Below are 26,903 nucleotides of genomic sequence, written 5' to 3' on the forward strand. Positions count from 1 at the left end.
AAGGCGCCAACCAGTGGACCAAATCCTTCATCCAGGGAGTGATCCAATGGTCCAGAAGTGAAGGCCCTATCAAACCCAATCCAATTGGGTTTAACCAACTTAAAGAAAATATTAAACCTAATCAAATCAGGTCTAATTAAAGCCAAATGGGTTCCAACTCTTGGCTAACCCATATTAGGTAATGATCTAATCATATTAGATCAACCTAACCTAAGATCATATTCGAATTTAATTTGAATCAGGAGCTAGGGTTTGCAACACGTGCTAGCATGTTCATCTTGCAAACATGATCTAATCCAATTAGACCCTTGATCAATTCCCTTGTGTGTGACCCATTGGGTTCCTTATCTTAGCCAGCAGTAGGTGCAGGTGCAAGTTGACCTAACCTGATTAGAATACCTCTAATCCAATTTAGGTTCAATTTAGTGCTAAACCTGACTTAGCAATCAGAACCTTTCTGATGCTTTGATCTAATCAAACTCTTTGATCCGATCAACCCACAAGACATGATTGACGTCTAGCAACGTATCATGTCTACCCGGAAGATGAGGAATGTATTGGACAAATCCAAACATACCCTTCAGTGGCAAGTTACTGTGCAATTCAATCCCTCAGTCATACTACATCCTGAATAAGTGCATGAGTATGGATCAATATCAAACTCAATCACTTATTCATGTCTCTCTCAATCTTTTATATGATAATTCAAACAATGAAACATTAGAAACTCTTTCTAATATTCATTTTGCTTTGATCAAAGGCTTCTTGAATCATCATAAGATTAGAGTAAGTAGGATGTTACCTTCTCTTACTAGAAGTGACTGATTCCTTGTTGACCTACTCACAACCTTCGTACAAAATCCACCATATCCAGAATATCCCGTACACAACGCAATGTCGTGAATGAGGGTAAACCAAAACATAGCTTCAAGTGCACAAGGTACCATGGTGATCTCAGGTCTAAGGATCACTTGCACAACTCCCACTATGAGAACCATCTTTTGATAATTAAGTAAGAATCCATAAGATGTTCTCATGGCTGGTCATTTCAGTGAACTCATTCCTCTAATGAGCACCCACATCTTTGTATTAGTGTCTCACACAAGTGATTGTGAGATCAATCACCCTCTACATTGAGCATACATAAGATGTGCCAGTCTTTCCGGTAATATTGATCCCCGACGCAATATACCAATTTGACTGGGAATATTCTAAATTAGAATTTTAGGATTTTAGGTCTCACTGGTATAATCTCATCATAACCCTAAAACCAATGTCCTAATTTATGGGGTTCATCATCCAATAATAAAATAGATAAGCAGCAAATGATGAAACACAATGCCTTTATTGATATATATCGAGTGTCAAAGTATATGGTTTAGAGGATTACAAAGAGAAACCCATCAAATGATTGGCTTATAGGGTATCTACTCTTTCATGATGAGGGCTTTGAGATGGGATATTCATGCCCCCCATTGATGTATTGCTTTAATACATCTGATGGCTGAGATTGTCTCAGGATGTCTCAACCTTTTGATTTAAGTTAGCTGATTTGTTTAAATTAAAAGAAAGTATAATAAATCAATCTCAGAGTATAATAAATCGATAATATTTTGGACTTATTGTGGTCATAAGAAGAGAAAAAGTATGGTCAATATGAAAATAAAATAATACTTCAGGGTTTTTTAAAAAAAAAGATGAAGAAACTGTTCGTCAAAAAGCTACAATTTTTAAAGCTTGTCAGAGAATTATTTGTATAACGAAAATACCTCTTAACTTTATACCTATTACATTATTTATTATAATATTTAGATTTTAAATTATAAATTAACTATTTACAACTATATTATATTAATATAAAATAATATTGTAATATAATATTATTATAATATGAAAAATAGTTTTTTAATAAAAATTCATCTTAGTAAAAGCTCTATCGTTCATGTCCCGATCCGTCCAAGGGCTGAGCCGTGGCTGCCGAGCGAGGGAAATAAACCCTCCCCAGCCGGATAAAAAGAAAAGTGCTGTGGGATTGGCATATTGCCGTTCAGACTCGTTTGAGATCTCGGAATGTCTTTGATTGCATCCGACAATTTCCCAACCATTCATCTTGCCGAGAGATAAGCCGAAAACTCGGTCGCCTGAAATCTTAGGCACCGACCCGCGGCCTCCACTGCGCGTCGGCAGACCGAATCTGGAAGACCAAAGTCTTCCCTGTCTCTGTCCCCTCCTACTGATCTCGGGGTTTTTGTTTTGAAGGCTATGATCCTGCTCCAGGCATCGCCGGTCCACCTCCTTCCCCCTCCCCGCTCTCATGGGTACCAACAGATGACTTTTAACCATTTTTTAAAATAATTTCTGGGAGTAGCTCATCCTGGATTTAGTATGATTATCTGACATTAAAGTAAGTCAGTAGAGAATTTCGGCCCGATATATTTTGTATAGCGATCTGTAAAGAAGTTTTCTTTTCCCCTGTTTCTAGTCAAGCTGTTGCTTTTGCAAGTCGGCTTTCTTTTCAGAATAGCAAGTTGATTTTATTTATGGTGCTTGTTTTCCTCATTTTAATGTAGTTATTGCTTTTTCCTCTTTTGGAATATTAGTTGGATTATGTTCGAGAAATATGGGATTCTTTTGGTGGATTTTTGCCTTATTGGTTTACGATGGAACAATTTTATTCTGCATCTGTTCTGTAATGCCAATGTGGGCTGAAAATGGCAATGTAGGACTCTTAATACTCTTTATTCTTTGAGAAACTATTATTATTATTATTATTATTATTATTATTATTATTATTAATACCTCCATCTGCCCCCTTCCCCGGACAGGAAGGCATACACTACAATAAATGAATATAGTTCAGTGTGAAGCCTGAAGAACAGGCCAGGTTCTAGATAAGTACTAGTTTTAAGTTATTGATCTATGAAACTGGAGGAACAGTTCTGACTGATACAGCGGATCTAACTCTTAAACACAGTTGTAGTCCTGTAGTAAAGGCATGTGAAAATTGCAGAGACTTGCAAGCGAGAAGGGAAAAAAATGTAGAAGAACTCTGTGTGAAGTGTCAGTACAATGAAACTCCAGTTGCGACTTGGTGCATGAAGCATAAAAGGGACCAAACATTACTCAACCAATCAGACTTGATCCTACAACTATTACACAGACCATTGATATTCATAATTTCAAGAAAGTTGAGTATTACCTTGTCCATGTACAATGAAATGCACAATTTTCATAAAACCTCACAAAGAAAAATGGTAGCCAGATAAAATCTATCTTTTTAGGAAGTGAAGAAAGTTTTCTCCATGATAAACAGTTTGCATGTTTGTGAACCAAAAGTATAGTTTTGTTTTGCAGCTTTGCTTTTAGATCCACCAATATTACATTTATTTGAAAATATTGGCAGCTAGAAAGGTACCATTCAAGGTAGGCTGAGTGGGGCCGAACCGCCTGGTTCGGCCTATACCGAGCTGATGCAGTGGAAAATCGGATCAATTCGCCTATTAGAGTCGGTTCCGGCCTCGAATCGGCTGGAACTAGTTCCGAACCGACCGAAACTGGCCGGAAAAGGCCCGAATCGGATCGAACCGGCTGGAACCATTTGGAACTGGCGAGTTCTGTTCGAATTTGGTTTTAATTGGACGGGACGCACCGAGTCGACCCAGTTCGGAACTGGGCCTCCTTTTCCTTTCTTTGTCTTATGACAAAAGGATGTTAGGAGGGCTTATGACCCATACGGATATAGATATAGATATTGTACGTCTGAGATATCTTCCGGTGGCTACTATCTTACGCAGCCCAAAGTATCTTACGGGTCGGATTTTGCTGCCGGCTTATATGGATGGGCCCCTTCATAGCCGTTTTATTTGTCAGTTTATCAGCCAGAGGATACTTCTCAGAGATAGAGCTTCAACAAGAGATCCAAGAGTATTTATAACCCGTAGCGCGTTCCTTATGGGATGAATATATAGACTACAACGCCGCTTGGTTAGCGGGATAAGTTGATGTGCCTCCTGACTATGCTAATGATTCGGATATCTATGAGAAGTATCGCCACTCGATAAGGTTTTAGATATCAGTATGTATGTTGTACTTTAAATATATGTAATTGATTGCATTATATTATATCTTTCACCTTACTACTTGATTTGAGGATATTTTATGTTGCTTCTTGTAGCATGCAACATCTCAATAATCATTTTATGATTTGTATCATTTTAAAACAATAAGATGCATTATTTAGGTTAAACTAGGATCATAGAAACATCAAAAAACATAAAAAAATATATAAAAAAATAAAAACATCAAATTAGACTTAAAATCATCGACAAAGTTCAAAGAGATTGATTACTAATTAAATCAACTTGAAAAACTCAAAAAAAAAGGGACCGATCCGTTCGTCGACTGCTACGGGTCTCGGTACCGATTTGGCGGACCTTGGCACCATTGAACATCGAACATGTGTTTTCAGTCAGCTTGGAGGATTGTGATTGTAGGCAAAGCTCCAGCATAGAAATTCTCTCTCTCTCTCTCTCTCTCTCTCTCTCTCTCCTCGTTATACTTCTTAGGTTCTACCATATAGAAAATTAGGTGGCAGAAAGCATGGGGATTGCTTAGAACTTTTGCATTGCTGATTATCGGGCAGGCTGAGATGGGATGAGTGGAAGAGGAGAGAGGAAGGGGTGGAAGGGAGGGCAAGAGGCAAGGGAAGAGAAGGTGAGAGGGAGGAGGAAACGAGGAGGATGATGATGGAGAAAAGGAGAAGTTGAAAGAGGATTGGACTTAAATTTTCTACTTTTGATGGATGGCAGTGACTGTGTATTGAGTTTGCCTTTCCTGTTGTTCAGTTTCTTGATAAATGCACTTCCACTTGGTTGGTACACTTCTCTTGTTTATCTTCTAGAGCAAAATCTATGCCAACAGCATGTATTCATTAAAATGGCAGCCTTTTGTATTTTATAATCTTGATTTATGATAGTACTTATACTTTTATACTGTCCTGATTAGTTAAAAAATGATAATCTGCCAATGGGTCAGAACCACCTCAGCTATACCTTACTATCTGGCATAGTGGTAAGTTGAGTCAGGTCATGCCCTGGCACTGTTTAATCACTTATCGATAGCCTTTTAGTTATAAAAATCATCTGTTACCTTTAGTGCAGTTTCAAATGATGCAAGGTTTATGGGTATGCTGAGAGAAACCTGTTCTAAACCAATCAATTCTCCTTGTTTTTATCCTGGGTCAATGCGTTTATTTTGTGTCCTTTTTATTTGTTCATTTTCCTTTTAGAAGCTAAAGAACTTATAGCTTGCTTTGTAAGCATTTCCTCTTTGTTTTGGTGGTTATGTCATGCTTTTGTAGTTTTGAGCTGCTTTGGCAAAATTAGCGCCAATGTGCTTCAAATAACAGATTAGTGCAACACCTTTTTCCATCTGATCATTTCTTACCATCTTTCTTTGGGGTACAAGCTCTCAATTTGACTCGTTTAGATGTTTCTTCTTCATTAAGAGTATTTGGCTGTCTCTTTCTCCCTAAATCTGTTCTTGGAAAATGAATATGGAAAACAAGGGTAAAAGACATTATTCTTGTTTTCATTTTCATTTTTCAGAAGTAGATGTTAGGAATTTGAAAATATCAGGCAGCAGTATTCTCTGGAAAAAAAAATTTCAGGTAGCGAAAACCCTTCACAAAAGAATGAAATAAGAAAACCATGTGTGATACAAAAGGATGGTTACATACCATTTGAAGTGATATTAGATTTAATTTAGCCATTACTTTGCTGTATTTTTCTTTTGTTTCTGCTTAATTTTATGTCTTGTTTGGTCCTTTTAAGTCTAAGGTTGGTATCAGAAGACCCCCAATTTTGGTTGGTCCTTTTGGTTCAGCTGAAACGGATCAGTTTTTAGCCAAGGTGATGGGGACATCGGAGCTGATTATGTCCCCGCCTAGTCCGCCATCTTAGTACATATTTATTTTATTTTGTTTCTTGGTTTGTTTGCATTTGAGGGTTCATTTGTGTATTTTGGGTTTATTGGGAATTATTCTTGTGTAAGGGGGTTTATTTTAATTGTTCTTATTGGGCCTATTTATAGGGAACTTTGATGGTAATTAGGGTTAATGAAGTGATTAAGAATTTTTCCCTCCACGTCTTCCCCTTCTCTCTTCCTCCTTCTCTTCTCCCTCTTCTCCTCCTCTCTGTCATTCCTCATCTCTTCTTCCCCTTCTGTTCTTCCTCCCTCTTCCTCTGTTCCCATTTTAAAGCCACAACGCACGGCGGTAATCCCAAGAGTGCATCATCACCGCTGCAGCCATCCTTCCCGGGACCGATCTTACACCAACTTGGCATCCCTCCCGTGACTGGTCCTACACCAACTTGAGTTGATGGGGACATCGGAGCTGATTATGTCCCCGCCTAGTCCACCATCTTAGTACATATTTATTTTATTTTGTTTCTCGGCTAGTTTGCATTTGAAGGTTCATTTATGTATTTTGGGTTTATTGGGAATTATTCTTGTGTAAGGGGGTTTATTTTAATTGTTCTTATTGGGCCCTATTTATAGGGAACTTTGATGGTAATTAGGGTTAATGAAGTGATTAAGAATTTTCCCCCCCACGTCTTCCTCTTCTCTCTTCCTCCTTCTCTTCTCCCTCTTCTCCTCCTCTCTGTCATTCCTCATCTCTTCTTCCCCTTCTGTTCTTCCTCCCTCTTCCTCTGTTCCCATTTTAAAGCCACAACGCACGGCGGTAATCCCAAGAGTGCATCGTCACCGCTGCAGCCATCCTTCCCGGGACCGATCTTACACCAACTTGGCATCCCTCCCGTGACTGGTCCTACACCACAAGGCCAATTTGAAATTGACTCCTAGTTTTGGATTTCGCTTAGTCAAAATTGACCACTTTTATTCTAGTTTCAATGGTTTCAATCAGTTTCTGCTGAAATTAGCAATAAATGTTTGTCCCTTTTTTAGATTTGTTTCATTTTTTTCTATCATTTTTCTTTTCTCAGATTAGGAGGGGCTAATCCCTATCTTTTATCCTATACCCACCCACCCCTCGATGGCTGACACCTCTGAAATTGAACCCCCTGCCCCCTTGCTAAAGTAGCAGAAGGTGACACCATTCGAGCAAGCACTCAACAGTGTTGTTTTCTATCATATGGAAGTAATTTTTTTAAATATATGAGAACATACACTATCTAGTTCCATTTCAATGATTCTTATTTCTTTTTCCTAAGTAAAAAAGAGGGTGTAAATGATTAACATAACCGTCAATGGGCCAAGACCTCTGAAATGACAGTTATCACAACACTTTACAAAGATTACTATAATTAAATAAATACAATATATTTCACAGAAGTAACCCTTTTTATATAACATATATAACATTTCATAAATAGCGTTTTGATCTCCTCAGACATATGAAAGAGAAATGCTAGAACTCAATATGTTTGTCAGTTAATCTTTGAATAATTCAAAAAGTAAATAATATATGTGTGAATGTGTTTACAATCAATTTACTAATAAATCTCTTATATCTAATATAAGCTTCAGCCTAAAATTGTCAAAACTACACAAATTAAGAATATATATATATAACACAAACTACTCTAAAATATTGTGGAATAACTTTTCTTGACTTCTTTTGTTTTCTTCTATTTTTAAATTTTAAATTTTTTCTTATTTTTCACTGAGATGTCAAAACTTGGAATAAAACCTTGAAGCCGCTGAACTGCCGAAACTTAAACTCCATATGCATAGTCAAAGCCTAAATTGAGACTGACTTTTCAAACCTTGCTCTGGATAAAAGAAAAAGGATTTTCCTGATCTAAGCTTTTTTGGGACATAAAAGGAATCAAAGACTCATTGCCCTAGTGGATCCTAAAGGTACCAACACTCTTATTTCCCTTCTTCACCTTCCTTATACCCTTCTTTTCTTTTTACCCTTCATATTTGGTGCCTATGATGCTTGCTCCTATTTTATTAAATTTCACTTAGACGTTGCCTCCAAATGCCTTGACTTTGTTGTTGGCACGGGCTGCCTGACTTCTTTTTTTAAATCATTTCTCTATTGTCACTTCTTCGCACTGGGTGTTGATCACCATGTTGCTCCTCTCCTTTTTATTTCTACCACCCCTCCTGATCCTCTTCCCTCAACAAATCCTCTTGCCTGCACTCTGCACACCACTATTGTTGCTCCTCCATTGATTAATTCTTTGCTCGTTTCTTTTCCTTATTCATTGCCACCTTCAATGCCAACTTTGAATAGCATATTCGCTTCTAAGTTACTAAGTCCCTTCTAGCCTTTCCTCCAATATCTTTGCTTGCTTTACCCTTGTGCATATTCATTACCCAAAATTCCACCATTAATTTTGGTTATTTGCTAAATTCTTACTAGTTCATATCTTTTGTTCCTTATATCTTTTTCTGCAGATTAGTGATATCATGCTGTCCTACCTACATGATGTACCTTATTTGTTGTTTTTCATTGTTGTCCAATTTATCTTATAATCTGTAATCTCATTGCCATTATCATCTCATATTATTTGTTTGCTCATAATTTCATTTTTTTGGCTTTCTTCTCTGCCATAGAAGATCCTCCTTTCCAGGGGAAAAGTTTCAAACTTGTTGTCTGAGTGAGACAACATCCAACAAAAAAGTTATTTCTAGACAACTTCTATCCTGTTTTGCTGCTTCAGTTATGTTCCTCTCTCCACAAAACCAGGTACAAATGTAATCTTTTCCATTTCTAAAACCATTTTTTAGCAATTTAACTTATTCAATTTGGCCTGCAGTGGCAGGAATAAATCATAGTGAAATTTGATATCGTATGGTCATTATCATTTGTCGGACCTAATGTAACCTTCGTGATGAAGCCTTATCTCATACACATAGACCAGAATTGTTATAAGACCTACAAGCGATTCAGATACAAATTTTCATGTGTAAATTTGTATAAATTTAGTACGTCAGAGGAGGAATTCAATATGAGGAATCATTGCAGATAATAGCATTTCGGGAACCAGAATAGTAGATATTTACTGTGAACACCTAAACATTGTAGAGGCAGGAATCAGAAAAACAAATTTCTAAGACAACAAGAAGATTATGATGTCATATACTTGTTTCTGCTTATCAGGCTGTTGCAGCAGAATCCATCCATCATCAAAGTTTATGCCAGATTGCAATGGCCACAAATAATGATTCGATGTCAAAATATGATAGCATGTCAGATGAAGGAAATGAGAAGCTAATGATGAGGGGCATGACGGCTAAGAATTTTGATCCAGTTAGATATTCTGGAAGATGGTTTGAAGTAGCTTCACTGAAGCGTGGATTTGCTGGCCAAGGACAGGAGGACTGCCACTGCACACAGGTAAACACATGCCATGATATGACTCCGTTTTGCACTTATTATAATTTTTCAACTAATAGCAAGGGTTCACTAAATTTGCAGGGCATATACATGTTTGATGCTCAGATGCCATCAATCCAAGTGGATACATTCTGTGTCCATGGTGGCCCTGATGGTTATATTACTGGAATAAGGGGGAAGGTTCAATGCCTTTCAGAGGAGGATATAGAAAAGGCTGAAACTGATTTGGAGAAACAAGAGATGATCAAGGAAAAATGCTACCTTCGTTTTCCCACACTACCATTCATACCTAAGGAGCCCTACGACGTGATTGCAACTGACTATGATAGTTTCTCTCTTGTTTCTGGGGCTAAAGACAAGGGTTTCATTCAGGTAAGAACAAAATATTTCGATCTAGGAGACATGATATATGATACTCTATCTTACGTTGGCTCAGGTTTGTCTAAGCATCGGATCCTTTCAATATCCAAAAATACGTTCTTATGGATTACTGTTCTAATGTCATAGCAATGTCCATTTTCAAGGGTTGGGTGCAGATGCTGTAGGCTTAATTGAAGGGTCATATACTTTTCATATGTTGGCATTTTTTCTTGGGTGCGCATATGTAAACAAAACGGCCATGTTTAATTCTCGATGTGAGGGTTCATACTTCATACGTTCACTGTTAGTATGTGACAGATAAACGTAGTTAAATGTTTTAATCTTTATGTGGCACTTCAATAGAATCAATATCACAGTTAATATAAGCAAGATGAAGAAACAAAGAGAAATCATCCCAAATATATGTACCTGATGATCTGATCTGATGAGACTTGTATAACCATTGGTATGCTACAAGTGCGCTAATGATCATCAATGTGAGATATGTATGTGCAGCTTCTATGATTTTTCTACTAATGTGATTTGATAAGCTGACTGCTAATGGGCTCCCAAAGTTGCTGGCTTCTCTTTCTTCATTTTTCTTTGAGCACCCATGAACAAAAGAAAATTCATTTGGGATGGATGCTTATGATTAGAAGATTCTCCTTCATTTCTCTAACTCCTAAAATAGGACTGCTTAGAAACCTAATATGCTCGTTTCTCTCCTTTTTACTGATCATTAGAAATAAATTCTTATTAAGTTCTTTCCTGTGCATGGTATCTGCTCCAAAGCCCTCTCTAAGCTTCCTTTCCTAGTTTGGACTCCTTGTTCTAGCGAAGTCCATCATATTTGCCTTTTGTGACTGCACAAGAGAGAATGCCCCAGGGAGGTCAATAGTTGGTACTACTTGGTAGCAATGTGGGGGCCCATAAAAGTGTCTGGCTAGTTTTCTTTTCTCATTATGTTTTTTTCCTTAAAGAAGGAAATTTTAAGGTGGCTGGTTAAGAAGTCTTTATGGCATAATCTTCTAATGAAAACTTTTTAGGGCTTCCCCCACATAATCTTGACTATCCATCTTGTACTCCATAAATGAAGAGGCTTTGATCTTTTGAATGAAACATCAATTAATCAACCTAAATCATTGATTGCTTTGGTTAATGTGGATCTCTTTGATTGGTGCTTCCTTATTGGAATAAAAAAACTTAGATGATCTATTTAATTTTAGATGACAGATGTCCTTCCCATGGTGAGATGTTGGATCTCCATCAAACACCAATGTTCTAAGGCAGGTCATACATTAAGATGCTTGTTGCTCTCTGAGATACGCCAGGGATTATTTTTTTTTTCCTAGCATGGAAGATCATTACTTCAGCCACTAGGTCTCTGACATTGAGAATAAGGTTTGATATTTTCGTTGGTGTGGTTCATATCCATCCATATGTACCATATTGACCCCTTGGCGGTAGAAGGGGGCCTGGGTATAAGCAAATGTTGACTAAGCTGCACTCAAGCTGCTCGAAGTTGGATTGAGTAGTTAAAAGCAGATTGAGGTCATTTTTTTTCAAACCTATCTTAACCTGGCATGGAATTGAGCAATACCACTTGGTACTGTTGAGATGTCTAAAATAGCTCATATGTTGCAACCTTCACTACAATTTGAAGGTGGTGATGGAGTAGGGAGAAGGAGACTGCATAGTGAGGTTGGCATAGAGTCAAAAAGCTTTGTTTTCGATTCTAGGGATGCAAAATTATTCTGGCTAGGGAAATCTTCTCCCTCCTCCCTTTTGACATTATTTTTTCAAAATACTGATAGCAATTTGGCTTTTCATTGAAAAAATCATGGGAGGATTTTGTCAAATGAGGATGAACATCATTAGTGTAAACATGGGACCAAAATCAATGTTTTCTGTGGTTTTGAGTTGAATTCCAAAATCTATGCCCAAAAATTATGTAAATCTGAAATAATTGAAAAAAGGTCGTAACAAGGTGTACCATCCATACATAGGCATACCGTTTGATACCCTTTTAAGCACGATCTTCTATACGACATAATGCACCCATTGATTAGGAATGCCCTAAACCTTGATACTTTGAACCTTGATCAAGATGAGTTATATAATCTGATTCAGTTAGATAGGTCCTAGCTAATAGTTTGGACTTGTACCCAAAAAATTATATCATGTATAAGATATGAGCAGATTTATTCTCCAATCACTGTGCTCTCGGTGCCCATGGCTGTAGCTAGATTTATTCATATTCTCTCAGGCCTCATTGGCATGGTCTTTTCTCCAAGCATTTTAATTCTAGCTCGAGAAGTTTAATAGGTAGCAGTAGCAGCAAGGTTATCTGCGTAGGTGCCTAGGTGGTCCTATCTTGGCACTTGGGCAACCTCACCTCCTAGGAACCTAGCACTTTCTAGGCTGCTAGGTGAGGTGGTTGTCCAAGCATCCAGGTTGGTGCCTAACCATCTATGGGCCACTTTTTTACAGGACAGATGCCTACTTATGACATTATTGATCACTTTAAATTCGAAACATCATTCTTCTTGTATATTACAAGTTTTATTTACTATCTAGTAGATGGGGGTATTTTTAATTAGCCTTTGAGTATATTTACTAAAGTACTTTAAAGACTACATTTGTAGATCCTTGCATCCATATTGGAATTCCTGCATCCAACTAATTCCTCAACTGCCCCCTCCAGCTATTTTTGGCAATTATAACATGTTCTCTAACATATTGTTGATGCTAGATCATACTATGAGTAGCTTAGGTAGTTAATAACCCAGCATTTATAACTATGATGTTTTTAAAGTGTTCTCTATGAATCAAAAACATGCCTTTCAGATAGTTTGATTACACAACAAGGCTATGTTGTTGATTTATTAATTTCTGGTGAGTTTTTGATTGCACTAATCCGCTTGGCCGCCTAGGCATTCCATCTGGGAATTTTAGGGGATCATCTTCTACGACCACGTAGGCACTTTGATAACTTGTGCAGTGGTTGGTTTTGACGATAGTGTTGATGAGTGTGCTATGTCTGGCCATGAGTAATACATGGATTTAATTGTCTAGCTATATGCAGACATGATTATTTCTAGGATGGTGTCAATTAAACAATCAATGAGTAGAAGGGTTCTGGAAACAAACTTGAGTAATTGGGACCCAAAAGTCGCTTTAAGGACCAAGAATTAAAGCATGAGTTACTGAAGTGAAGAGATGGTCCAATTTGTGCGCTAGCTTTACAATAACAAACCAAATGAAAGTTACCTAAAAACATATGTGTTACAATTAAGTTTGCATTTGAATGAAAAATGTATCAAAAGGTTTGCTAGATTGTAAAGAGATGTACTAAAAGGGGCATCATGTTTGGTGGAATTGATACCATGCAAACTTGTACCTATATGTACGTAGTCAGTCAACAGTGTTAAGTCCAACTTATAAGCTTAAGCTTTGGGTTGGACTTTAACATGGTGTTAGAGATAGCCATTCCATCTAACTAACCAATCCTTCTATGCTCCAACTTGCTATTACATGTGTTGCCACTCTTCAGGTTCTAAACATGAAAAGGGGTGTTAGGAAATATTCCCACATCAGATAGGAGTAGGACCTTGGTTTGTCTAATATTGATATGATCCATGCCATAGTTATTAAACCCAGACTGGAGACTGACCTGGCAAGTTTTAGTTCACCAGGTCACCAGTATGATCGTCGAGTCAATTGGTCAGATCAAGTTTATAGTAAAATATATTAAAATATAAAAATATAAAAATATATAGATATAATATAAGAAAAATATATATAATTGTTAATAAATTTTATACTTAAAATACTAGTCTTTAAGTCACATGCATCTATATTCTACACTACTTTTTATTGCAGTATAAATAGAAAATAATCATGAAATATTTTTTTTTAAATTTATAAAAAATATAACATAGAAAATATGTAAAACTTATTGATATTTTAATTATTTTAAATAATAAAGTGTTGAAAATATTAAAAAAATAAACAAACATGTTATAAACCATTTCATTCATCACTATAAATTACATAAAGTGAATCTACACTTTCTAAAAATAGACAAAATTTTATTTTTAAGATAAATTAGACTTTTACAATTTAATTTCACTTAATATATGTGATAATTTATAGTACTATAAAAAACTAACATGTTTCCCTAGAAAATATGTCCCAATTACCAATACACATTCCTATATTTTTCATGATTTTTTGTTAAATTAATAATTATTTAAGTAATTAAATACTAAAAGTTACATAATTGACATTATAATGAGAAAATGGTTGAATTACTTCACAAAATATGTCTGCATTATCTATATAGACTAGAAATTTTTCATATTTTTATGATTTTAAAATATGTTTAATTAATTTATAAATAATAAATTACTATTTAATTATGAACTATCTAAAATTTAATTCTCTTTCAGATTGATATGGAACCTTAGTAGGGATACGACACAATTTTTAGCCCATGGGAATGTCTTTATTGTCACTTGTTTTTGAAATTTACTTGAATTTCGGCTTAGGTTTGGTTAGTCATAACCAAGGGCAGCGAAACCATCTCGAACCGTTCGGTTTAGGGCATCCCGAGCCGTACCGGCTGCGGATCAAAATGGTTTTGGTGACGAAAACAAGATCGACGCTAGAGGGGGAGAAGACGAAGGAAAAAGAGAAACAGAGAGAGAGAGAGAGAGCGGGGGAGGAAGGGAGAGGGAGAGGAAGGAAGAGAGAGGAAGGTCGAGGCTGGCTGGCGGAGGCTGGGGAGCCGCGGAAGAGGGGCTCGCTCTCATCCCCTGTTTCGTTCGAAATAGGGGTTGGAGGGGCCTCTTTTATTTTTTGAAATTTTAAGTGAAAGTCGGCAAACCCATTGCCGACTTTCACTTAAAAACCACAAAAATAAAAGGGCCTCACCCCTATTTCGAACAAAATAGGGGACTGGAAGAAGTCTTTCTTCCGCGGCTTCCCAGCAGCTCTTCGACCTCCGCCTCCTCCGCGTGGCGGCACTTTGGCCTCCGCCTCCGCGCGGTGGCTCCCCGGCCCTCTGCTGGCCTCCCTCGGCCTCCCTCTTCTCTCTTTTTCTCTTTCGTTCTCCCTCTCCCTCACCTCTTCTACTGTGCGCTATAGGCTCGGCCAGGCACGATGCAGGCCCGTATTGACTTGTCTTGTCGGGCAATCGGTACAGTGCCCGGTACTGGTTCCGTCGATCTTGGTCATAACCATGTCCAAGTTTAAATAAATTACTAAATAAAATAACAATATTTTTCTATTATAATCCATAAATATATTTGTTTGATCAAAAAATTACTTGACTAGAAAAAGTTCATGATTCCTTCTTCAATATGTAGATCATATAGAGATCTATAGCATGTTATAGATTTATGCCAAAATAAAAATTTTGGCATAATTTTTTCTGATCTTTCCAATTTTTGGCCTAGTTAAGGCATCAAAATGGAAAAGGAGAAATAGAGGAATGGATTATACTTGATTTTGCTTTGATTTTTGCTCAAAATCGGCAAGAAATCCCTCTTCTCTAAATTTATCACCCAAAAATCACTGTTCTTCAGAGGAAAAGGGAGGAGAAAGCCATGAGAACCTCCCAGAACAGCTCCAAACCAAGTGGAACTGGGTGGTTCCACTCAGTTCGGACCTTTCACTGGTCCAAACACCCTTACCGACCTGATACTGGGTTGGTAAGGCCATCCTTGGTCTCATATTTTTCGTTGTTTTGAATGATATACATATTGCTTCATGTTCTTAAACAATTGTATTAATAGCATTCCTTGAGTTATACAAATTTTGCCTTCTCATTTATGTTTTGATGTTTTGACAACTTAGTTATATGAATATAATTCTACAGAACCTCAACTATAAGAAATTCCTACATTTGATTGCTAGCCATGTGAACCTTGGAGTAAGGGTTCACTTGCATATTCTACATATGGAATTGTTGCTTGTTCTGATTGGTTATTTTGAGTGGTTGAAAATGAAAAACACCTACAAGTTTGTTCAAATTCTTCACTTTAAAGGTTTGCGAAGTAGCATATGTAGTCTTGTTTGACACTCTATGATGTGGCAAGTATGCAACTGAAACCCAGTCTCATCTATAGTTGTCGGCATACTTAAATTATTTATGAAAATCTTTCTAGAAAGCAGTTTGTATTGTTGCTACTAACAAAAAGTCTGGATAAGGATGCCAATTGGCATGTTTGTTTAGTCTAAGTCTGATGGCTTGAGTCTTTGAGATGCTTGACACCCTGTCACTCTTGACCAAGGTCACCAAACTGGCCCAAACTGGTATGGAATTTTGTCGGTTTGGCCGTGAAAAATAGGACTCACCATGAACTGCTTCGAACCAGGTTGTTTGGAGCGAAACCAGTGTAAACCGGGCGGTATGCATTGGTCCCTCTTTTTTTAAGTGATGGGAGGCGAAATTGGTGCGAACTAGGCCGTTCGCACTGGTTTGCCCCTTTTTTTAAGTGATGGAAAGGTCCTGAGGAGGCTTCCCAAGCCTTCCTTCACATTTTTCTCAAATCCCCTTTGCCAAAAATATGCCGATTTCGATGATTCAAGGAGGATCCAACCCAAAACAAGGTACGATTGCACTCCTTACCTCATTTTCTTCTTTTTTTTCAACGCCAAAAATTGCCGAGAAAATTTAAAAATAAGGGGAGGTCATGCCACAATTTTTGAATTTGGTATGATTTCATAATATATTGTATATTTATAGCTGATCTATTAATCCCACTAAAATCTTTAATTTTTATTAAATATATAATTCTTCAGTTAAAAAATATATTTTTGGATTAAAAATTAATTAATTAAATAAATTTTAAAAAATAACTCTAACATTAGAAGCTTATTTAGGGGCATGTAAGCTACTCTCGACCTAAATTTGGTATCCATTTATTCAAGTTTTGATGCGATCATTTGCATAGTTGCCTAGGCCTAAATTTAAAAATATTGAGAAATAAGTAGTCTTTGATGCATGCCCACGGGATTAGAAAAATATATGTTGCATCCATTGTAGGGTTCTACATTAATCTAAACTCAAATTAATTTTCTAAAATATTTTTATTTAAAAATTATTTTTAATATAAAAAATAATTATAAATAATTAATATAATAAATAAAAAATTAGTACTACATATTACATACTTCATAAGTATCTTCTGAAGTAGAAAATATATTTTTCATAATTTATGATATTTAAACATATTTTTAAATTTTAAATTTATTAAAAATATATAAACAATCAAAAAATAAAAAATTAATACTATGTATTAGTTAATTTAGAAATATTTTCTAAAGTAGAAAATATATTTTCTATTATAATAAAATTTTATTTATTTTAAATAATTGATAAATTGACATGCTTGGTAAACCTATAGGAATGGAACCATCGAAAGTATCCAAAATATGGTATTGGCTGGTATTATAGGCAAATGGTTTTAGGTCGGAACCACTAGAGGTGTAACGCAAATTTTAAGTGAGGAAGGGTATCAAGTTGAAGTAGCATCTAGTTGGTGGTTATTTCGACGTATCTATATGTCGAAAGTGTCCACAGGAGGTCCGACAGCTGATAAAAAATACTTCGCTGATTTTAGAGCAGCGAAAGAGAGGATTACCAAGAAGGCGGATATGGACTGTCGAGTCACAGAGCCATCTTCCCATTACTTCAGAAAGTTAGAGGAGGCATTTGCTCTACATGACGAGGAGGTATAGATTTAAGCTTCTATTCAAGCGAGCCTGAATGATCAGCGGCAGCAAGATGAGGTGGCCAGTCATAGAGCTCGATTTTGGCTCGCACACTATGAGTCGGATTCTGGTTCTGTGATCAGTGGGACAGATGCAGAGTTCAAAAGGATCTCCCCAATTAAAGAGGCTGTCAATAGAGGCAGTGGCTATATTGATTCTTTGCTGGAGGTTTTTGGCAGCAGAAAGAGTCATCCAAGAAAATTCCATCAGAAGACACCATCTATAATTTAGATCCACATGCCTTCCTTAAAAAGGATTTGAAGTGGCAGAGCGTTGATATTATGCTAAAGAAGAATAAGAAGGATATGTGGTGAGGTATTGGATTTTGGTTCCGCTTCAGCCATATCTCAACGAATGTGGTATACAATGCATACTATAGTTCTACCATTTCTTTCATATAGGTTGTCAGTTCCGGTATAGATTTTTCAGGACTGAAGGACATCTATGGTGAGCTTCTTGACAACAATAAGGAGCTAAAGGAGTGGATTGCCTTATACCAAACCTAGTGGCCCACATATGGATTGAATGGTGATGTGTGATGGTTGGACTGGTCCCACTAGGCAAAGCATCAACTTCTTAACATACTATTAATGCTTCTGATCATGTGCATAATGCCATGTACAACATCCTTATCTTGAGGGAGGGGGTGATTGATCAAGTAGAAGAGGAGAATGTTGTACAAGTCATCACTGATAATGAGCCACAATGTAAGGCTGCCGGAGAGATCTTGATGGAGCGGTGGCCATATATTTTCTGAATTCCATGTGCTGCATATTGTATCGACTTCATGTTGAACATTGAAAAGATTCGTAGGGTATAGAAAATAGTGGAGACAACCCAAAGCATCACTAGATATATTTATAACCATATTCTATCACCGATGAGGAGGTATGCAAAAGGAGAGATCTTGAGATCAGATGTGACATAGTTTGCTACTAAATACGTTGCATTTGATAGCCTCCTCAAGAGAAAAGCAGGCTTGCATCCGATGTTTGTGAGTGCCGGTACTGAGGGGAGCATTGTGAAGGACTTGGTGATGAGGTAGACATTCTAGCAGTGGGCCGAGAAGATAGTGAAGGCTATCAAGCCATTATACGAAGTGCTTCAGGCCATGGATAATGATAGGTACTCCCAAATGGGCTTCCTATATTATATGATGGAGAGGACAAAGAATTAGATCAGGAAGGAAGATCCGAAGCATGCCCAAAACTACATCGACATCATTAAGCGGTGGTGGGACAACCAGATGGGTAGGAACTTGTATCTAGTATGTAATCAAGAATATTGATAATTAGATTGCTCTTGTACTTGTACAATTTTACTAAAATAATTATGAACTATATCTGCAGCTTACTATTTGAACTCGAGGTTTCAGTACCCTGTACCTAGGATCGACATAGACGATAAATTTCTGACCGTTTTGTGTAATGTGATCTATAAGATGGAGCCCGATTCAAAAGTCACAGTCCTATATTTAGAAGAGGTAAGTTAAGTGGCATGTGTAAGTTAACTCATATCTCAATAATTAACATACTATAATGCGACCATTTTTCACAGGCGAAAATATTTTGAGAGGGCACTGACAGCTTTGGGATCTCGACAGCTGTCCTGAGTGAGAAAAGTATGAATCTAGGTATTACATATCAACAACAACTATTACCTGACGTTAAATAGTTACTAATATGATACTATCTTATATGCAATTTTATTCAATATTTTTGCAGCTAAATAGTGGATTTATTTTGGTTTGTCTGCAAAAAATCTTAAACAACTAGCTATCTGGATTCTCTCTTAGATGGTCTCCTCAAGTAGTTGTGAGCGCAATTGGTCTACTTTTGCTCTCATCCACAACAAGCAGAAAAATCGTCTGACATAGAAGCACCTCAACAACCTTGTATATGTTCACTACAATCTGAGGTTGAGGTTGAAGTGCATGAAGGAGAAAGTAGAGCGAAGTACACAGATTCAATCGACAACACTTTTGTTGACGATGCGGATGATCTTATGATCGGATGGCTTGTGGGCCAGTAACAGGAACCAGAGCTTGATGAATTAGGATTGTCTCCACAACCTGCCAGTTTCGTAGCCAATGAGGCTAGAGTAGATGCAGGGCAATGGGCTGCAACATTCTACGTATCCTTCCAGCTGATCAACCACAGCTATAAAGGTTACTGGGGAGTTGATCATCACATGACTTCTTGTCCGAGACATCCTCTCAGAGATATGATTGAGAGTTGCTTAAACGAGGACACTATGCTACCCGATCGACTTCGTTAGAAGGACGACATTCATCCTGCCAGTATAACCAGGTAGAGGGGCATGAAGGAAAAGCAGACAGCTGCTCAGCATAGCAAAAAAAAAAGGAAAGACAGTTGTAGCGCCGATGGAGAGCATAGAGGAGAAGTCAGTTCACTCAGATTCAGAGACCAAGAAGAGCAACAATGATAGTTTTGGTGATGATAGATCTGATGGTCAGGGAGAGAGTAGAGGGCATGAAGCCATCATTTATGAGATATTGCCGCATGATGGTCTTCGATTCACCGATGGGTTTTAGTTGATGCATGCTACATAGGATAGGGACCATAGTGTATGAGCTGATAGAGCCCGTGAGGATGCGATTGCATATAGGAGACATACTTCTTGAGGTTATTCAAAAAAAATGATGTAGCTGCAGATGATCTCGCACGTGGAGTAGGATTCATAAACGTATTAGGTTTTGAGTCGTATGCTGGATCCTATTTTCCACATCCACAGGCAGTCTATGATCTATACGGATACGGATACGGATATGGTGCGTCTGATGTATCATCTTCCGGTGGCTACCACCCTTTCGGTGGCTAACGCCCTTTCGGTGGCTACTTACCTCTTGACCTAGCTGCTGTCAAAGTTTCATCCACAAATGGGTAAGACTTTTGTCTTAGTATATATAAATTGTTAAAAGAATGGAGCAATAACCAATATGTTGTTCTAGTTGGGTATTGTTGCATTCTAAGGTATCATCTTCTGGTGGCTACTACCTTTTTGGTGGCTACTTCCCTCTAGACCTAGCTGCTGTTGAAGTTCCATTTACAAATGGATAAGACTTTTGTCTTAGTGTATATGAACCGTTAAAGGAATGGAGCAACACCTAATATCGTGTTTTAGTTAGGTGTTGCTCCATTGTTTGATTCAATAGTGTTTTGCACACAACATATAAGTACTAGTAAGTACTTTTTTAGGATTTTTATTCTTTGTTTTATTTTACTTTGAGCATCGTACAAGTCAGATTTTGTGCTGGCATATTCAGATGGGCTCTTCCTAGCTGTATTATCTGCCAGAGGACACCTCTCAAAGCCAGAACTTTAGTGAAAGATTTGAGACCGGTTATAACATGGAGTGCGTTGCTTTGGCATGAGCATCGACGACTATAATGCCGCTTGGTTAAGAGGTGGGCTGATGTCCCTTCTGATTATACTAATGATCCGGATATCTACGAGAGATATCGCCACTCAACGAGATTCTAGACATCGGTATGTATGTTATACTTTAAATATATGTAATTGATTGTGTCATTTTATGTTTTGTGTCTTACTAATTAATTTTAGAGTATTTCATGTTGCTTCTTCTAGCATGCAAAGCATTCTAGAAACCAAAATTATGTTAAAATTATTTTATGTTTTGCATCACTCTGAAACATCAAGAGGCATCATATAGGATGTATCAAAATGATAGAAACATCAAAAAACATTAAAAAACATCAAATTATACTTAAAATTTTTGAAAAATTGAAAAAATTGATTACCATTAGTTCAAACTTAAAAAATATTGTAAAAAAATTGGTATGTCAGTTCGAAACGGTTCCGTACCATATGTCGGTACGGTACTGAATTGGTGTCGTGCCAAACCGGTTGCCGACTGGTACGGGTCTCGGCATTGGTTCGGCGGACCTAGTCTTGACCTTTATATAAGTTAGGAAAAGTAAGAGGATGTGAATTATGATGTTTTGTTGGGATCAAATATGGATCTCTGTCCAAGCTATCCTCAATGGACTCATGGCAATCCTTCTGGCATTTTAGGTTTTCCACTTTCATTAAGTTCTTTCCAAAAACTGTCAATAGTTTCATATTTTTTTGAGAGAGTTTTCTAGAAGTGAGGATATGTGGCAACATTTTCTCCTATTGCTAGATTTTGGCTTTTTTATTCTTGAATTGAAGTGTATAATACTGTTCATGAGATTCATGGCAATGGTTTAGTGGCATGACAATTTACTCACATTTATTAACAGAAAACTTCTAGGGCTTAGGCCTTGTCCTTCGCACCCCTAAAGGGGATAAAAAGCTGCATCTTGTATCTATGATACAATAAAATATAACTAATCTACTGCTTGTCTTCATCCTCTTCTTTTGTCATGTTTGTTTCCTTTTATATTTGGTTAGTGAACTATATTAGTCCATTTTAATGGTTCAATGGTTTAGGAAACCATGTCCTCAAGTATGAGGTGCAAACATTTTGACATATTATCTGAACTATTTCAAGTATGAATGTATGATTGGGCACTTATATGCCCTCAAACATATCCTGTATGCAAGATAGCAAATGCATATATGCTTAATATTTTATGTACTTCTTAATAGGCTAAATAACTGTCCGATGTTATTACAGGTGTTGAAGACTTCATTATTGATAGTGAAAATATTCTCCATATTTGTTTAAATTCTTCGAGCACTCTCATTTTCTTTATCAAAAGCTTTTCCCTCATTTTATTAGAAAGGATAATAACAGAAATGGAGTAGAACAGTAGTGGAGAAAGAAATGAAGGATAAAAACTTATCATAACTTTTCTTCATTCTATCTTCCCGGAGTTCATTCTCCAGAAATTCTTTTTCAATTTCGCTAGTTTTTGTTTACTAATTGATTCCATCTTTTATTGGATGATCTAGTTGAAATTCATGTAAAGAAAATTCTTATTTGCTATAGATATTTGTGCAAATATTTTACAATTAAGAAGCATTCGCTTCTTGTACATATTTGTATTTACTAACATTCTCCAAAAGTGATATTGACAATATTCCCATTGGTACTGAAACCATTAAAAGAATACCCAATATCTTATTGGTCATTGCGTAGAGTATTTGAAATATAAAAAAGTAGTACCTTTCCAGTTCACATGGATCCATTGCCTTTGATGGTTTGGTTGGATGAAGTAGAGAGGTGCATTTGGAGTATTTTGATGCATTCTTTGTGATTTAAAGGAAACTTTTTATAGAACAACAATAAAGCCTATATTTCCTAGCTTAGTTAGGCAATAAAGAGATTAGGAAAACAAGGAGTGTAGAAGCTATAAGAATATTAGGATGGATACATGGTTAAATTAGGAATTATATATTGAGGAGCTATAGGACTAGTGCAAATTAAGGTCAAAATGATGGAGAATTTATTGAGATGGTATGGGTATGTACCCCAAAGATTTAATGTGTCTTTAGCAAGGAGAGTTACTTTAATTTGTTTGTGCAAGATGCTAGAAAATGAGGGCAAGGCATAAGGTAACATGGATGGAGGTTGTATATTTGGATTGATGGATATTTACCTTTCTGCCTTTTGTATATGAATATTTTACAAGTCATTCTAAATATTGAATTTTTGTTACATTATGTCTTTAGAAGATTTGATGAAATTCCATAATCAATTTTTGCTTCATAATTTTTTCTATGCCTGTGATTTTCCTACTTGCTTCCTAATGTTAGTTATTATAAAGTCTTGACTCTTCAAAATGATCCCAATTCCCAAGTGTGGCTATCCTAGCTTGATAGCAAAATGTTTCAAACAAGGGTGTTCATAAGATTAATAAAATGATAGTAAACTGAGAGGAAATAATGCGGTACGAGCTTTCACAACCTCAAAACATTTCTGATGTTCTGAAAGCAAATTCCTTGTGTCATGTCCTGCTTGGTAAAATTAACATGGTCATATGCATTACCTAGTAATACTTTTAATTCTTGAGAACATCAGACAGAAATATTGGGATCAGATTACATGTACTTTTCCTACTTTTCACTGTATTGCTCCTTGTGCAAATCTTGCTGCCTTGTAATGCTATTTGGAACAAATTTTCCGTGGTTTTGTAAGTTGTGCCATGCTACTGAAGAGATGCTAACATGTGAAAGTCTTTGAAATCAGATTTATTCAAGGACACCTAATCCCGGACTGGAATTCATAGAGAAATACAAAATGTACTTGGCAAATTTTGGGTATGACCCTAGCAAGATCAAAGATACTCCACAGGACTGTGAGGTGATGTCTTCTAGTCAGCTGTCTCTCATGATGTCAATGTCAGGAATGAAGGAGGCTCTCACAAACCAGTTTCCTGATCTAGAATTAAAGGCACCTGTCAAGCTAAACCCATTTACAAGCATTTTTGACACCTTGAAAAAGCTTCTTGAACTATACTTCAAGTAGCTCCAAAAGATTGACCAATATATTTCTATATGTATATGAGTGGTTATGCTGTAAGTATATTCTTGTAATTGATGATTTGTTGTGGTACCATGTGATCATTAGAATCTTGTAATGCAATTTCTTTTTGATGCTCTTTTTGTTGGGGTGCTTGATTTTCAATGATGATTATTTTAGGTTCCTTCTAGAGTTTCCTAAAGATTTTTGGGTGATAAAAACAGTAATTTTGGACTTCACGTACATGTATATTTCACTTTTTACAAAGATCCAGACGTTGTATCCAATATGGAGATGATTTTCATTGGAAAAATCACTGTTTGGATTATAATACATGAATAAGTCATGTGGTAGCGGCCCTTACTATAATATAGTGTAAGTTTTTCAAATTATATTTATTCTACTTTAAGTTACAAATCTGGCATGTTTATTTACTGCAGATATCAAGGTCTAATTTTGATACTTCCATGCATTATTATTATTCTAGATGCAAGATTTTTTATTTTATTTTATTGATACTTGTTCACTTTAATTGTGACTGCATTTAAATGCTATTTTCCACCCAAAAAATATTTAAATGAGTTTACAAGGATCCAATATCCATTATCAGACCAGACTTTCAAACTCTATTGATGCATTGTCTTGCTGATCTTTCCCTGCATGTGGTCTAAAGGCTTCATATTCTTGATGCGCTTTTGACCGTCTTGATATCAAATTGTATCTCCAAAAATGTCTTATATCATGAGGTTTCAGTATATTCCTTTCGCTCCAAATTCTTGCCATATTATCTGATGCATTGCCAACACTATTAAGGTCTGCATAAAATAAAAAATCTAAGTTTGTTTTGCTTCTTTAGTGTTTTAAACTATTAAGGTCTCTCATCAATTTGCAAATCTGATTTGCACAAAGAATTGGAGGATGTCGATATACCATCGTATAACCCCACTAGCAGTGTATCGATATATAGTCTGCCTGTGAGTTCAAATCTATTTCGATCCAAAACTTTTTTTCTCAAAACATGTTCGGTATTCTAAATCGAAAGATGTAATATCGAAGTCAATCAAATATAATATATCGAATTCAAAACATTCAATTAAGAATCATACAATATTCTAGGAAGAGGTATATATAACAATAAAACACTATGTTTCAAGTTCATAAATCAAGAATAATTCAATTTAAAAATATTTATAAATGGCTGATAAACCTAGAAAAAAAGTTACATTTCTTATCTTGCGAACACAATCCAACTAACAAATCCAAGTAATTCCAAAAATCCTTCTCAGAGCCTAATAGCCAACAATTATTTTTTCCATTTAAAATTTTATCATAATTATAAAAACCTTAAACTCCAACATTCTCACAGGCAGACCAAGCGCGAGTGCTCGACACCCCACTCGATGAAAATCATCGAATTATGCTCGAGCTAGGGCATAGATGGTTCAACATATATCGGGGCGATCAAATCTAATAATGTTTGGCAGGGGCTAGGATGGGGCTGACACAATGCCCAACAATCCTAGATCAGGTCCCTTCACCAGGGTCAATTCAAAGTCACTGTAAAGAGTCCCTACTGGATCCGACTACCCTAGAGAGAGTAGAGAGAGAAAATTTAATAGAGAGAGAAGTTCCATAGAGAGAATTTAGAGGGAGAAAGATGGAGAAGAAAGAGAATCTCAGTTCAGGTTCAATTAGAGGTCACGAGTCAACCTCATCAATAGCATAGATCAATCTGGATTGTATCTGGTATGAGTCAAGAGAGAGAAAGTCCAATAAGAGAGAGAAAAGAGAAAGAGAGAAGATGGAGGAGAGAGAGAAGAGAGAGAGGTTCTCTCTTCCTCTTCTCCAAAACATGGGATCCACCCCTCTTCTTTCCTTCTTGATCTGACCCAAGGAAGGCCGCGGTGGCTAGAGCTCCGACGACGGCAGGAGGCGGCGAGGCAGGCTCGGCCAACCTCGGCAGCCAGCGGCGGCGAATGTACAAGGTCGGTGGCGAGAGAACATGGGCCGAAATAGAACACCCTATTTCGGATCAATTTCTAGAGATTAACCGGCTCAAAACCATGATAAATCACGGCTAAGCACCAAGAGAGGAAGAGAGGAAGACGAGGAACACTTATCTCAATCTCGGCGAGGATCCGACAACTTCTTCCGACGACAACACGAGAAAGATGATCGACAGAGAAGCTTGGAATCGGGGCTCGATCTCGATGAACTCGAAAGAGGAGGAAGGGGTATTTAAATAGATGATCCCGGCCTTCTGGCCAGTATTAGAATTGTGATGAACTTTCGATTATCACGATAAGGAAGGAGTACTCATCGCGATCGGAAGGGAGGAAGAAGACTTCAGCTGGAGTCTTCCTCCCTATTGCCTCACATGCGTCGCACGTGAGATTGGCCCAAATGTGGGTCGGCTGGTCAAGTGGACTAGGCCCAATCCACCAGGTCTCATAGTATAGATTAGATCAATTCTAATTTTATAGATACACCAAACTCCAATTAGAATATGATATATAGTACAACCCCACAAGACTAATGGAAAACTTCCTGATTAAGTCCAGCTTGGAATGTTGATAGTTATCTATAACGAGGCATTACATGACAAGCATACAAGTGAGAGGCTTTGTGTTCTTCCCCAGCCAACCGACAAGGTCTCATTCCCTTCTACTGCGCCTCTTTGCAACAGCTTGACAATGCTTCCAAAGCAGGAAAGAAACAATCCATAAAAGAAAAAACAAAAAAGAGAAAAAAATCGCACAGTCATACTTTCATCATAAACAAGTACGAGACAGCTCTTGTAATCACATGATCTTACAATCCCCTTTTAATGTAACACATGATTCTAGTTGGATGGCTTTGATCCCATGTGACATAAGATGCTAAAACTTTCACATCTGAAATGGATTTATAATGGAAGTCCATTTAATTATTAGTCTCCAACATTTAAATTGAGTAAGATTATAAA

The 26,903-nt window shown here is 36.9% G+C and overlaps 1 protein-coding gene across 2 annotated transcripts; it reads left to right on the forward strand.

Moving 5' to 3' along the window:
• The first annotated feature begins 1,985 nt into the window (after positions 1-1,985).
• LOC103696793 (chloroplastic lipocalin) lies at positions 1,986-24,078 on the forward strand. 2 transcript variants are annotated; one of them, XM_008778510.4, is made up of 5 exons: positions 1,986-2,318; positions 8,587-8,719; positions 9,134-9,370; positions 9,452-9,742; positions 23,666-24,078. In XM_008778510.4, exons 1-5 carry the CDS (start codon positions 2,263-2,265, stop codon positions 23,942-23,944), a joined length of 996 nt encoding a protein of 331 aa, XP_008776732.2. In that variant the 5' UTR covers positions 1,986-2,262; the 3' UTR covers positions 23,945-24,078. The 2 variants fall into 2 exon arrangements, with proteins under 2 accessions (XP_008776732.2, XP_008776733.2); XM_008778511.4 differs by having other exon boundaries at positions 8,590-8,719.
• Positions 24,079-26,903: the final 2,825 nt, after the last annotated feature.

This window comes from Phoenix dactylifera, unplaced genomic scaffold, assembly GCF_009389715.1.
Source record: "Phoenix dactylifera cultivar Barhee BC4 unplaced genomic scaffold, palm_55x_up_171113_PBpolish2nd_filt_p 000451F, whole genome shotgun sequence".
Taxonomy (NCBI): domain Eukaryota; kingdom Viridiplantae; phylum Streptophyta; class Magnoliopsida; order Arecales; family Arecaceae; genus Phoenix; species Phoenix dactylifera.